General features: G+C 38.1%; 1 protein-coding gene across 1 annotated transcript; it reads left to right on the forward strand.

Moving 5' to 3' along the window:
• The first annotated feature begins 409 nt into the window (after positions 1-409).
• Positions 410-4,942, forward strand: LOC123039846 (tau-cadinol synthase). Its single transcript, XM_044462848.1, has 8 exons — positions 410-545; positions 688-949; positions 1,428-1,800; positions 2,231-2,328; positions 2,414-2,534; positions 2,941-3,076; positions 4,003-4,251; positions 4,601-4,942. Exons 1-8 carry the CDS (start codon positions 435-437, stop codon positions 4,892-4,894), a joined length of 1,644 nt encoding a protein of 547 aa, XP_044318783.1. The 5' UTR covers positions 410-434; the 3' UTR covers positions 4,895-4,942.
• Positions 4,943-15,494: the final 10,552 nt, after the last annotated feature.

Raw genomic sequence — 15,494 nt, forward strand, 5'->3', positions numbered from 1 at the left:
GCTGTGGCTGTAGATTCCTCCCAAAGGAGCCTGGGCCATGCAGCTCGTACGTGAGGACAAGATGGAGCAGTGAACGGGTAAGAGACGTACAGAAGGGCCGTCACCCAGCAGGACTTTCGGTCTCTCACGCATTCCACAAGTGGAAACTAGGGACGAAGACGACTGACACCCAGCAGGCTTTCGCTCTCTCACGCGTCCCACGAGGGGAATCTTGGGAGGCAGACAATTAACACCCGCGAGGCTTTCGCTCTCTCACGTGTTCCACGATGTTCGTGTAGTCCAAAATACGCTAGACCTTTTAATTTAATATTCATGATAGGCTTAACTTTTCACAGACCCACGACCAAACAATTCGTTCGACTTCTATTTATAGGCCACACATGCATTCAGGAGCTTCCAAAAGTAAAATTAAGCTCTCTAGCTAGCTACCTCTCATGGCGTCTTCCTCTCATGCTGCTGCCACCCCGGAGACGAAGGAGCAGCTAGGCTTTGAGCCCTCGTCATGGGGTGACTTTTTCATCGCATACGAGCCACCCCCACCCAAGGTAATATAAAAATATATGTAGTTGGGTTTAGAACTTCTCATAAGCACGCACTACGCACGCAATCTTCTTTCTTCGCTTACAATTCTTTTCCATTCATTAGTCAATGGATGCTTACATATATATACATATATATGAATGGCAGAGGTCGGAGGAATGGATGATAGCGCGAGCCGAAAAACTGAAGGGGGACGTCAGCCTGTTATTTAAGACTTGCAACGGCACGACGACGCGAATGTTCTTGGTGGATACACTCCAACATCTTGGAATAGATCACCACTTTGACGAGCAGATCCATGACTTGTTAAACGAACTCCTGGAGAGTGACTTTAGTAGCTCATCCAGCCTCCATGAGGTCGCTCTTCGATTCCGTTTACTTAGGGAGAATGGGCATTGGGTATCTCCAGGTATCTAACTACCTGCTCCATCTTTCACATCTAGAAAATGTCAAAAATAAATAAATAATGCCCGCAAATGATAGAGGATGCCTAATTATTTAGTGGCTAGTTACTTGAGTTATCAAGCTTGAACTATTGCTCTTTTCATATTGAAGGACGTGACATTTTGGAAACTTATAGAGTTCCAAATTTAACGATTAACTAGTACAAAAAGTTACTGGAAAAACAATAGAGTTGTTATATTATCAAACATGAATTTGCACTTATTATTTTCACGCATTCAATTAAATATTTAACAAATACTGGTGTTTTATGTTTTTGAAAGTTCGACAATGCTCTATCCTGATGGTCAAGTTTCTGTGGACTGGATTGTGCGTTCCTGAAGCAATGTCACAAATTATGTCGACTGGATATACCGAATAAAAAAGTTGACAGCATGTGCTCTACATTGTACTAATTAATAAATGTTAATTTACTGATCTCGCAGATGTTTTCGACAAATACAAGGGTGAAGATGGGAGCTTTAGAAAGGATATAACTAATGAACCAAAAGGAATACTGAGTTTATACAATGCAACTCATCTTCTCATTCAAGGCGAGCCAAAACTTGAGGAAGCCATGAATTTTGCAAGGCAACATCTTGTATCCATTAATGGTAGTCTGCAATCACCCCTAGCTAAGCAAGTCAAACGCGACATTCATAGAGCACTTCCAAGGGCGTGTAAGAGGGTGGAAGCGCTACAATATATCTCAGAGTATGAAGAAGAGGAAGGGCATTACCAAATTTTGTTGGAGCTAGCAAAACTAGATTTTAACCTTCTACAACATGTCTACTTGAAGGAGCTCAAAGATATTACAGAGTAGGTTATTTTCTCTCTATTTATAACCACTAAGAAAACAAGATGAAAATTTTCACCTCTCTAGCTTCCTAATTATCCATTTCAATATATTTGTCCATTCAGGAAATCAAATGTGTAGTTTATAATATTATGTTTTTTTACATCTACCCCTATGTAAATTACTAAAAAGAGTTTTGGTGGTAGTATGCACACAATCATCTATCATTAGCTCTTTTGTTAGACTAGTTTAGTGTTTCTTTCCTTTGTGGACAGGCTGGGATGAGGACACATATAATGGCACATAGGATGTAATGTTGTATCATGCAAATACATCTGAACATAATTTTCTCCATAAGTCTCATGGATTATTCAATACAGCTACCTTTTTCTGTTTAACAACATTGAGTATCCATGTAATATTTCAAAATACTTCACTAAATACAATTCACAGGTGGTGGAAACATTTTTCGGCATTCATCGACCTAAGCTTTATTCGCGACCGTTTGGTGGAAAGCTACACTTGGACCTATGTGTTGTACTATGAGAAAGGCTTTGAGCTCCAGCGACCTAAGCTTTATTCGCGACCGTTTGGTGGAAAGCTACACTTGGACCTATGTGTTGTACTATGAGAAAGGCTTTGAGCTCCAGCGAAGTATCACCACCAAGATGATTGTTCTAATTACCACTTTAGATGACACGTATGATATCTGTGCCACCATAGAGGAATGTAGAAAGCTACATGAAGCCATACAAAGGTTTGAATAGCTTTTCCTTTTAAACTTCCATCGATCAATCAACCATTGCAAAGTTCCAAAGCATCTCCTTCTTTTTTTCTTCTAAAAAAAACACTACTAGCTATGCATCCAAACATTTTGACCTCAGTTGAGCTAAAAGAAAAGATAAGTATTAGCCACCCAGCGGACATTGTCATGTTGTAAGAATATTGTCAAAGTCATTGTTGTACCATAACATGTAGTTGTTCGGTTTCCCACAATCATTGTCGCTCACACTTACTACAATTTCCACAATTCTCAAACCGTTACTTTATAAACTTACACATGTGTGTCATTATCCACTTCTTGTTTTGAGTGAGAATTAATATACAACTAGTGCAACACCTAATGTGTCATTTCTAACCTATCTTGTGGAATGACCGTATAGATGGGATAAGACAGCCGTTTCTCTTCTACCCGAGTACCTAAAGAAGTTATATATCGAGCTGTTGAGGACCTTCAAAAATATTGAGGTTGAAACGCCAGTCAATGTCAATTATGATACTGCCTACCTGAAGAAAGCGGTAACTACATATATGTTTTGTGCTTTATATCTCAACTTCTATAAAAGACTCGGTTAGTGATGATGGTGTGTCTGCCATCCGTCATTTCTGACCATTAGATAAGCATCTAACGACCATGAGGTAAGTTGTGGCCCTTTTGCAACAATATCCCACTTCTCTACTCCAATTCGCAGAAAACCCCTTATTATCTTGAAACCAACCACATCCCTCCCTCACCTCATCAAAATATCCCGAGGAATATATTTTGAGTGAAACATAATATATTATTAGTGATATATGTATATGAAAACAAGAGTGGTTTCTTTCAAGTTTGTAGACATGTATTATTCCACTTTGGATCCGTTGCAACGCACATGCACATTGCCAGTTACTAAATAACTATCAGATGGCATATGCTATTTGTATCTTCCATAATAGGGAATAGACTATATATCATGGTTGATTACTTTTATGTGGTTGATCCTTTTGTTTGCTACTCTTTTGTATCGGCATTGTAATAAACAAGAGGATAACCCACACTTTATTGTGACACCTTGTTAAAAAATATAATTGATGCTAGAAAAAAACATATGAAGCATGTGACAAAATGATATATAAAAGGAGTAAAAATATTTGGATTGAAGTTAGCGGTATGCCATTTTTTTAACTTTAAATGTGAAGCACGAACTACATATATTTTCTCCAAGCATCCAACACCTATACTATCCACGACTACATAAAAATTCATGGGAAAAAAATTAACTTATGACTAACTTGCATGACATGATGAGGTGGCATGATTGCATGGATAGATTAATACAATACATATAATTATGATTACATGCATGACTTACTAATGGCTGCATGGAGGGGGTAATCAGGTAGTGTGTTGCAACTATTTAGAGATGATGGGGAAGTACATAACTTTTTTTGCTTGTTGGGTGCAGATTCAAAATCATGTGACTGGTTATCTTCAAGAAGCGGAATGGTGTCACACGAAGCATAAGCCAAGCTTTAAAAATCAGGTCAATGTGACTAGCCTAACTATAGGTGAGCCAACCGTTTGCTTGAGTATGATGGCTAGCATGGGTGATACCATAATGAAAATAGCAGTTGAGTGGGTAGCCGGTGTCCCTAATGTTGTCATAGCAGCAGGGAAGATTGTGCGTTTCATGAACGACATTGCAGCATTTGAGGTATGTAGTATTTTTTGATAAACATTCATGCATACACGTATCACATACTGCATTTGAAAATGTAACTAATTAAGACACACATGTATCACGAAATCAAAGTTTCATTGGCATTTAAACGAATAAAATTCAGTAATATTATAGAAAAAGTGATACTACCATATTGTCGTACAAAATTGTATTTTAGTTATGACACTTTTGTGTCCATGCCGTCATTCTTATCGGTTCAATTATCAGTCAAATTTACTTAATATGTGTTGTGGATGGCATGTAATTCTGTAAAGACGAACTTACATAGCTCTTCTACTACCAATTGGAATGCCTGCTCTAAACATTCTTTTTATATATATAGAACCGAAAGAGCAAGGGGGATGTGGCAAGCTCCATGGAATGTTACGTCAATGAGTACGGCGTCACAGGCGAGGTTGCCATCGCAAGGATATATGAACTGATTGAAGATGAATGGAGAACTCTGAACAAAGCTCGCTTTCAAAACCATGAATTTCTCCCCGCGTTGAAGCGTATTATCGGCTTGGCCCTTAGCACATCATTGTTCTACGATAACAGGAACGATGTGTACACTGATAGCGAGCATCTTCACAAAATTATTAAGAGCCTCTTCATAAAGCCTGTTTTGTCTGGCTAGCTAGCCACAACAGATGAATAATAAATTTTCTTATATGTTTTGGGTGTATTTTATACTTCATACATATATAAGTTTTATCGAAAGAAAACTTTCAACGTATGAGCATTACATTTTTTATGGATATTGGATTTTGTTTCTCTAGAAAAACTGTAGCCAATTAAAAATTATCTATGTAATCCATTTAAGATTTTCTGCTCCATGTTTCTAACCACATATAGCATGTGGTAGCTCGGCACTTGACCTGGCGCACAACAGTTTTAACTAGGAGAACGCCCGTGCATTGCTATGGGCTACAATGCATATACTTTAGGGCTCATCTCTGGCTTCAACTCTTTATCTAGTCTGTTACATCTATTACTTTTTTACAATGTACTCTTTGTTATTTTTGTTGTTGGTATATCACGAATAAAAATTTGAGCTACAAAATAAAATTCACTAATTAGACATGCATGACCTTTTTATCAAGAATGATTGCTTTCATACTTTGGGGAACTGTGTGTTGACACACATGTAATTGTGAAAGAAAAAAAAGATCTATAGGAAGTCATTTACTTATGAGATGGCATAACTGGTATGTCGATTTCTTTCGAATGGAATGCAAGATGTGCCAATGCAAATCAGTAATACACACCCACTCTCCTGTTGTGAATGCCGTCTTCTCTGATAGGCCCTACAACCTTGATAGTTGCCGCATGTTGGAATCAATGGACATCATCTTTCGCAACTATCACTACTAGGAAAAACCTTATACACATAATCTTACCTGCAGCGCTCTTTAAAATACGGCGTTGCTTCTATTTAGCAACAGCGCGTGCCACCAAAACGCGCTGCTGAAAGAAAAATAGCAGTAGCGCGTCCGCTGTAAACAGCGCCAACGTATTTCATACCTCGCCGTCAAGCTAGTTATAGAAGTAGCGCCATATTCCATACCTCGCTACTGCTATTGATGTTAGCAGTAGCCCCTTTTGATAAAATTCGCTACTGCTAAGTTCAGTCCACAAGTTTAATCCCACCTCGCTCAGCAAACAGGGACCACCTTAAACATGTTACTTCTCAAACTATCACAACCACTTGGTCTTCATTGGACTCTATGTGTAGAATTTGTGGCCGTATTATGAGTCTTCTCCGGTTCCTACCGGAGAGGACTCATATTGACAATTCAGATTGTACACAAAAAGATCATTGATGACCAATATATTTTTGCATGCTTACACTTAGCAGTAGCGCATTTTATCGGATGGCGCTACTGCTAGGGCATATAGCAGCAACACATTACATAGAAGTGCGCTACTGCTAAAGCCATTCTATCTTCCCCACCAGGCCGCCCCTCACTCTCCTCTCTCTGCTTCACTCACTCTCCCCTGCACCCTGTCATCAGCTGCCGCCGCATTGCCACCCGCTGATGCTGCCGTCGCCCCCTCCCTCCTCCATCCTGCCATTGGCCGTCGCCCCCTCCCTCCTCCATCTCGCCGCTATCACCGCCACCGACGTAGCTCCTCCTACCTCCCTGCTCCTCCCTCCCCCATTCCTCCCACATGTTCCCTCCTTCCTCCCACTCCTCCCACCCTCCTTCCTCCCACTCCTCCCTTCCTCCTTCCTACCCCTCCTGCCTCCCTCCTTCCTACCCCTCCTCCTTCCCTTCTCTCTGTTCTTGTGGAATGTAGGTAGTTTAAATGTAGATTTTAGAATGTAGACATTGTAGAATGTAGGTTTTGTAATAGAATATTTTTTACCCTATTTTAGGTGTTTTGAATAGAATAGGAAATTTTAGGTCTTTTCATTAGAAATTTTAGTAATGGAAATTTTTAGTTGGTAGAATTTGAAAAAATATTTTGTACTTGTTATATTCTGAACTTAGGGCATATTTTTAGGGTTCAGTAAAAGAAATAGTAATAGTGGATGATGATGTAGATGTTTTAGGTATATAATATTTTGAATAGATGATGATGTAGATTTTTAGTATAACTAATTTATTTAGTGTTGCTCAAGAACTGTTCATATGATGTAGATATAAACATGTATGTCTAGTGTTGCTGAAATAGGATATGTGCTTGCCCAAGTGACCATGTTTGCAGGTAACACCTCCGAGTGGCCTATGTTTTGCCGGAGTGTTGATTAATTTTCGTTCCGGCAAATATCAGGCGCTCGATATGTCCTTTTTTAGCAAAGGTCATGCCGGATTTTTCCTCTGAAGTGGATCATTAATCGTTTTCTAATATTGCTTTAGGAAAATGGTGCCACCACCACCACCCTCACCATGTCGATTGTGCAAGTCAAGATGCGCCAGCAAGATTGCAACTGGCACGTTGTTCGGCATCTACTTCTAGCCGAGTTTTCTTCCTGTGGCGGTAACAAAATATATGAAACTTGTAACAACTATTTTGTTTTTAGTGTTATTGGCATTAATGCATTGTGTATATATCATTGTGTAGACACAGATCGTCCCATGCAACGTGAGGTTGGAATTCAACAAGCTGACCGGAGGCACTGTGACCTTTGAGGCTCCTGGGAGCCCCTACACTATGGAGTTCGAGAAAGGACGAAATATGTCACAGATGGGAGGAGATGGATGGGACCATTTCATCTCCCACATGGGTATCACTGGTGGTGAGTTGATCAGCTTCTCCTTCAAAGCAGAAAGACCCAAACTGGCCGTAATTTATCTCAACATGGATGAATATGATGAGGACCCACTTGATGAAGCCATCTATACTCGAAGAATAAGGCTAAGCGAGGAGGAGGTGTGCAACCTATGGGATATAATTCCGCCACGTGCTGACTTTGTCGGGGTGCCATTGGTGACCCGCCTAACAAGTACCATGGTTGATCGGCATGTTATGGTATGTTATACTTATTGTAGTAATTTCATTATATGCTTTATTGTTATACATACAAATGCAAATTATCTGTATGTAGAATCCAATGATATGCATAGTGTCGAATCCAATCATATGCTTAGTATAGAATCTGATTACATGCTTACTTAGTGTAGAGTCCAACGATATGCTTAGTGAATCCGATGATATGCTTAGTGTAGAGTCCAATGATATGATGTGTAGAAGCTAGCCGATGACATGCTTAATTAGTCTAGATTCCAATGACATGCTTACTGTCCGATCGATGACATGCTTACAGTCCGATCCATACTTATTAGTAGAATTCAAGCTTAGTAGAAATGTAGTATTGTTTTTGATAGTGTAGAAATCTATACTTAGTAGAAATATATTTGCAAGAGCATGTGCGAGGCTACTTATTAATTGATCTGTTTTTCTTGTTCAGAAATTGCTAAAGAGCCTATCTGTGAGTTGGGGTATCGAGCCTGATGAAGAAGGCTCTGCTGAAATACGCCTTACCACAAGGGGCTCCGTAAGCACCTGTGCGTACGGTGTGGACACGGACGGTCGCACACACTTCGGCTCGGTTGGGTGGAAGAACTTCCTCGTTGGCAAGAATCTTCGTGTTGGACAGGCCATCCTAATTACTATCAGGAACACCGACCGCCATGGCTTGAGGATGATGGTCATCATCGATATCATCTAGAACTACATATGTTTGTGGCTGTATGACTACCCCTAGTAGACTGCTATATGTTGTATGACTACCTAGTACTGCTTATCATATATGCTACTGTATGAACCATATATGTGTGTGAGGATGCATGTTGACTATATATGAGTACCTATAACGCTTAATGATATTGTATGACTATATGGTATTGTGGTTAATGTTATTATTATCTGGTATATGTGAAATTGCAGTTTATTGAAATGGGGTACTATTTTAGATCAATAGGAAGCAGGGAAAAAATGTTGAAAGATACAGTAGTAACGCGGGGAAAGGAAAGCGCTACAGCTACATAATAGTAGCGCGTGTTGGAAAAAAGCGCTACTGATATAGTCAATAGTAGTAGCGCTGGTACATGCAGTGCTACTACTATATGTTACTGTAGCGCCTTATTAGTAGCGCAGACACCCGCGCTACTGATAGCGTTAAAACCCGCGCTACTACTAGGGTTTTCCCTAGTAGTGTATGTGGCAGCCTTGCTTATGACAAACCTACAAAGTATGGAATTAGTCAATGAAAACATCATGCAACTGAATCTTGATAGTCACAAAATGCACTAGTACTTTGTACAAGAGGTTAAGTAACTACAGATAAAAACATGTCAAGCTTGACTTATGCTTTTGAACTAGTAATCACTTTACCATCCTCCATAACCTATACTGATATGGTATACTTGGACAATAACATACATATTTTCTAAATTGCATAACTGAAAAGAAATCATGAACCATAGGCAAAATAATGATGGACCAAGAATTACAAGTTAGGTAGAGCATGTGACCTTCATTAGGATGCATGCTAGTACTAATCAAAAATTGTGTGTGACTTACGACATATTATAGGTGCCCTCCTATAGGTGTTGCCTCGTGGCCACCATCTTATCATGAGATCATAGTTTCTCATGAGTTTTTCATTTTCATTCCCATTAACTTTCTTTCCCATGTACAATTGGCGTGATCTTGCTCTTCCTCTATCAATGAAAACACATCTCTCCTATGTACTTTCTATGTTGCACTCGTGTGTGCATTTTTAAAATTGATAAATAAACTTAAATCCTAAGGTGGAATAAATGATATATCATACACGGATAGAAACGGGTACAGCCTCAGCTTAGCTACCCAAATATATTACTTTTCTAGCTAATCATACGAAGTGAAGTAACTTTGGAACATCTATATAAAGCTACATGTGATATGTAAACATCTCAACACACCCAAACAAAAATAGAGTGGAAAAATTGCAGTAATATCTATTTTTCCTGACCTTTTGACATCACTAACCTCATTGTTCAGAAATGGTGTTCCTTCCAACACGATCAATAGAAAATGGATCATACTATTACACAATAAATAGTTCCAGTACATAACTGAGCAATTGTTCTGTTTTACATTGATATTTCAGTTATCAGTAGATTTTGGTGGAACATGTTGCAGACCACATCAATCCATTGCAATGTTGATTGGGCTAGGAAGATGGAGGTAGCTAGTGATCTTCTGATGGTACCTGCCGAGGGACGTCGTTGGAGTAGTCGTCTGTGGTGGCGACCTTCCGAGCGTTGACACATAGCCTCATCCGTTGGTGTCACATTGACCTATGCAAATTTCGTACAGATCGCTTTGTGCTCATAGGGTGGAGGTTGCTGGATTGATCCATATGTTCTCGTCTGACTGTTCCATGCAACACCCGCCCCACGATTGAAATAATGCATGGTCAGGAAGATGATGGTATAAGGGACATCGATCGGGTGAAGACTCTTTCCACAACTGCCTCTCGGTCGGATCGACCATGAGGCGCGTTCCTAGGGAACCTCCTCTGATGATGCACGACCGTGACGGAATCAATCCTGAGGCATGCTATTGTTTTAGATAATGCCAGCAAGGTGGAGCGGCAGGCAACGGATCATCGCGAGGGGGGGAGGGAGGGTCCGGAGGAGGTCGGTATTTTTTGTTTTTTATTGCATGAGGCAAGGGCGGTGGGTTTTCTTGTGCGTGTGGGAAGGTGGGGACGGATGCTTTCGTATGAGGGATCAAGGGTGTGGGGTGGACGTACCACATGCAGTCTCCAACTCGCCTTAAGAGGAGACACGATAAAAAAACTTCCTACTAATTATATACATCCATAATTAAGTGTCTGGCTAATTAATTAATTGCATTAACGGCTCAATTTCAAAATTTATTTATGACGAAAGAGTAATACTTAAACATACTTAATTAATTGCAAGCGTAATTATTTGTCTGAACAATTAATTGCCCTTGATTTTCAAATTGGTTCGATGCTTGGTTTCTATTTTCTTTTCTTTTCTTCTTGTGTGAGGCAAGGGAGGTGGATTTTCTTGTGCATGCGGGGAGGTGGGAGCGGATGTGTTTCTCGTAGGGAAGATCAAGGGATGGGGAGTTCGACATACCGCGTACAATCTCCATCTCTCCTTTTAATAGTGAAGATACGATTGGAATATTACCTACTATTAATTATCCGTATCCCTAATTAAGTGTCTGACTAAATCATTAATTGAATAAATGGCTCGATTTCATAGTTGGTTCGGCTGAACAAATTCCTACTTAATAGGACTTAATAGATTGCACATGTATTTAATTGCCTGGCTAATTAATTGCATTTATAGTTATCAGAGTTGCCTCTCACAGCGCGGTTCTTCTTCTTCCTCTTGGTTGCCTCTATCTTCGCTCAAGAACACAAAGACACACACTTGGACCGAAAAAACACACGCATATACCAAGGGAGACCACAAAAGCTTTGCTGCAAGGCTCTCATCCTAGCTTGGTGACACAAATGCTACGTATTTTGCCACGTCCTCACGGTTTTACTTTTCTCATTACTCCTCAAAGCATTTGTAAGGCTCAAGAAGGTAGTTAGAAGGTAATTTCCTTTATCTTGTGTAATCCCTTCGGGGCCTCCCGAAGGGAAAGCCATATGTAAATTTTGTTGTGGAAATGATGTAGTTTCTTCGTTTCACTTGGTATTTTTATTTATAAATTTATGGGACGAGTTCTTATGCTAGGGATCCTATAGGAGAAACCTCTGCGTGTGTAGTTCTCTGTGTAGCCCAGAGTGGCGTTTGAATGAGAACCTTGTGGCTGCAGAAAAGTGTTCCCTTCGGGTGGAACTGCTTGGGAAGACGATAAGAATTCACCCCGTAAATTTGCAATTAAAACTACTGAGTGAACGTAACTAGCTACATCTAATACAAGATAATGAAAAATATGGTGAGTACTGAGTAGGATTTTACACCTCTGCGCACACCGTAGGACGTATTGTTGCCCTCGCCAGCCCTAAATAGATCCTGCATTAAGATATAATCTGCTTAGTGAATATACAACTAGCATATAATACCAAAGAATTAAATATTGCTGTGAATAGTGAAGTACTATTCCAAATAGTGTATTGAATAGTAAAGCACCTTTGCGAATAGTGCCCTACCTAGTGAATAGTAAATATTATTCAAGATACAAAGTGTGTGTTGTCTACCAGTTTCACCTAATCACATATTAATCGAATTAAAATCTGAGTTAATATTGATTTGTATCTATCTATAAATATTTAATTTCCCTATATTGTTGGTATCAGGTCCAACGTTTAATCATTGAAAGGTTAAAATATTTAAACTTAGAAATTAGCATAGGTAAAGTAATAAATACTAAGGAAAATCTAAATATAATGTAGAGTAAATCCCTCTGAAGAGCATAGCTTGCATAGATCTCATAGCCAGTTAAATACAGTCATCGATTTGATATATAATTTTTACATATCTTGGGGAAAAAGACAAGATAATTTAGACAAAAATTTGAAAGTTTATTTAAAGAATACCAAAAACTTGTTGATAAGTATTCAGGGTTGAATAATAAAATTGGTTTAGCTTTACATAAGTTAGAGGAAGTAAAAGCTAGACAGAATACAGTTTGCAAGAATAATGATTATATTAAAGAAGTGTTATCAATAGGTCGTTACCTAAGTAAAGGCAAAAAGTCACTCCCACGCGCTGAAACAAGACTAGATATACTTGGAATTAAAAAGTTGGTGCAAGAGGTTAAAACATTGATTATCTCATAACTATATGACTGAATATACGCAAGCATTAAATGAAGTGGCTAAATATCTGTCACCTCCCGTTGGATTCTCAGATCACGACTCCCCAAAGGAAGATTCCAAGGTAATAATAGGACAAAATTACACCATCCTCCATCTATCAATCCAGATCTTAGATAAACTAAATAGTGTTGAAAACAACAAAGAAATTGTGCTATCATCATCCGGAATAGTTGCCTCTGCTAGAAATATTAATTCAGAAAAATGGACGTATCTAAAGGCTTCCTTAGAAGAGATAAAAGCCTCCAATTAGTAAGGCAAGATTCAAGACCTCTGGCCATGAAGCATAGATTATCATGCAAGGTTGATGATATTGACAGCATTGAAGAAGTTATTGATATACAAAGAGATCTAGAAAGATATCAAAAAGATACCCTAAGAAAAATAAAGCCGCATCAAGTATATCACATGGGTATAAAAGTGGTCTATACAGAATATCCAGAGAAGTAGAGTTAAGTGTGTTAACACATCCTGTAGATTTAAGAATTGTAAGCAAAAATATTGAAAATGAACTAAAATATTGTGGTTACAAATATATCCATCAAGGTATGTATATCATAGGAGTCAAAGGTATGACAAGGAAGAAATTAGGTGCAAAGGTTCTAATAACCTTATTAGACAGAAGATGGGAATCAGTAGACAAAGCAGCATTAGGATTTTTGGAAGGAGACATGAATGAAAATAGATTAATAACCTATATAGCTCCAAACCTAATGATGCATGTAAAAGATTTTATTGAAAAAAATGATTTTTGATTTCAAAACTAAAGGGTACGAAGATTTTAAAGGAACAAACTTGTTAGTAAGTATAGAATTTGTATGAAGGCTCACTAATAGAAGTGGCTTCAGATATAGAGTAAATGTGAATGACGTAATTGATAGTATGCAATCAAAAGGTATTAAATTTATGAATCCTCTTAAAATTGGCTCTGGAGAAAGAGCGGAAGAAGAATGGAAGATAGGTGAATTAATAGAGAAAAAGGAATGAAGGCAACCTGAAAACTACATAACCTATCAAAATTGTGAAGGAAGTAGCAGTATTCAATTTATGAATAATAAATCTGCATCAATAGAAGACTCTGAATCTTTTATGTCAGAATCAGAAATTAATGATGATAAAAATAAAGATGTATGTGAATGCATGGAAAAGGCTAATTTAGATGATGAAATAAATCATTGGGAAAAGAAACTAAAGCGTATTGAATGGGAATATATTCATTCCATGACAAATGATTGGCCTAAAATAAGAGAAAGAGAGCTATTTATCATTAGAGAAATTGCAAGGTTAAAGAAACTAAAAAATGATAAAAAGTTTGCTACTAGTAGTTCAACCATGGAAGATAAAATTATAGCATCCGCAGAAACAAAAGCAAATGCTATTATTAATAAAAAATGCTATCATTAATGTTAATAATAATAATAATAAAGATAAGAATATTGTTCAAAAATAAGAAGTTGTTAGTGAAGAAGAGAAATGGGATATCAATAATAAGTTATTATTAGAAAGTTATGAGGAGGAGGAATTAATAAAAAGAAATGTGGTTAGAAGATGAAAGATATGATGATTCAGAACAAAATAGTGATTTCTATAACTCACTAGATGATGTGGGGCTGCATAATTTAGAGAATGCAATGGATGCCATGGAAGTAGAAAATAGTGGTAAAAGAAGAAAGGGCTATGGGGAATCGTTTGTAAAAAGAGAAGGAGAAATAGAGAGACCTACCAGGTCAGCTGGACAATGGCCTCTAGAAAAAGATGATTATCAACCTACATATATCCCACGACAATATAGATACATGGGTACTAAAAGAAGAGATTTTGAAAAACCAGTGCAATTTCCAAATTATAAACATAATGGTGCTATATTAAACCTAGCAGCTCATGATCCAATAGATTGGTCAAATATAATCATCATATGGAAAGGATAAATAGTATAAAAATATATAAAGAATCAGTATAGCATAGCACTACTAGAAAAAGGCCTACTAATGGCGCACCGGTTTTGCCTACTAATGGCGCACTACCGGTGCGCCATTACTAGCACGCCATTAGTATTTTTTACTAATGGCGCACCACTGATGCGCCATTAGTATCTGGTATACTAATGGCGCACCATGTAGTGCACCATTAGTATAGCCCACGGTGCGCCATTAGTATCTGGTATACTAATGGCGCACCACATAGAAGTGCGCCATTAGTATCTGGTATACTAATGGCGCACCACATAGAAGTGCGCCATTAGTAACATTTTTTTTCAATTTTCTTTTTTAAATTTTTTAAAAAAATTCCAATTTTTTTTAAATTTTTTCTTAATCTCAGTTCACTATGGCTTAATCTCAGGTCAAATCGCAATTCGTGGTCAAACTTCCCGAAAGGTCACCCATCCTCACACTACTCCAGCCCGAGCACGCTTAACTTCAGAGTTCTATCCAACCCCAGCAACAGCTCACTTCACAGGCACTTGTTGATATATCTAGCATATCAATCATGTTATACCTTGTTGATGTCTAGGACTTTGTTCATGTTCATGAGTGTGATGAAATTTTGAAACATATTTCAAACTTCCCGATCATATTACGTATCATTTTTTGAAAAAAAATCAAAAAAAAAAATCAAAACCAATTTTTTTTCTGTTACTAGTGGCGCACCACATCCACGGTGCGCCACTAGTAAGTTTGAAATTTTTTGAATTTTTTTGCCGCTAGATCTTGAAATCCCCGTAACTTTTTTTCTGTTAGGTTTTTGGGGATTTTGAAAATGTTTAACGGGGTCCCCCCGTTAAATTTGGACGTAACTTTTCGAGTAGATGATTTTTCATATAAAAAACTTTTTCATCCGAGTTCGTATGCAAAAGTTATGCCCATTTTACAAATTTCCAGAGTGATTTTGCAAATAAAGTCGAAATTCATATTTGTAAATTTTCCCAAAAACTAGA

Source organism: Triticum aestivum, chromosome 2B (genome assembly GCF_018294505.1).
Source record: "Triticum aestivum cultivar Chinese Spring chromosome 2B, IWGSC CS RefSeq v2.1, whole genome shotgun sequence".
Classification (NCBI taxonomy): Eukaryota; Viridiplantae; Streptophyta; class Magnoliopsida; order Poales; family Poaceae; genus Triticum; species Triticum aestivum.

Excerpts from the sequence above, each read along its gene's own strand:
- LOC123039846 (XM_044462848.1), top strand. The coding sequence starts at position 435 with ATGGCGTCTTCCTCTCATGCTGCTGCCACCCCGGAGACGAAGGAGCAG. Across the intron at positions 546-687 it reads ACGAGCCACCCCCACCCAAG|AGGTCGGAGGAATGGATGAT; the intron begins GTAATATAAAAA and ends TATGAATGGCAG. Across the intron at positions 3,077-4,002 it reads CTGCCTACCTGAAGAAAGCG|ATTCAAAATCATGTGACTGG; the intron begins GTAACTACATAT and ends TGTTGGGTGCAG.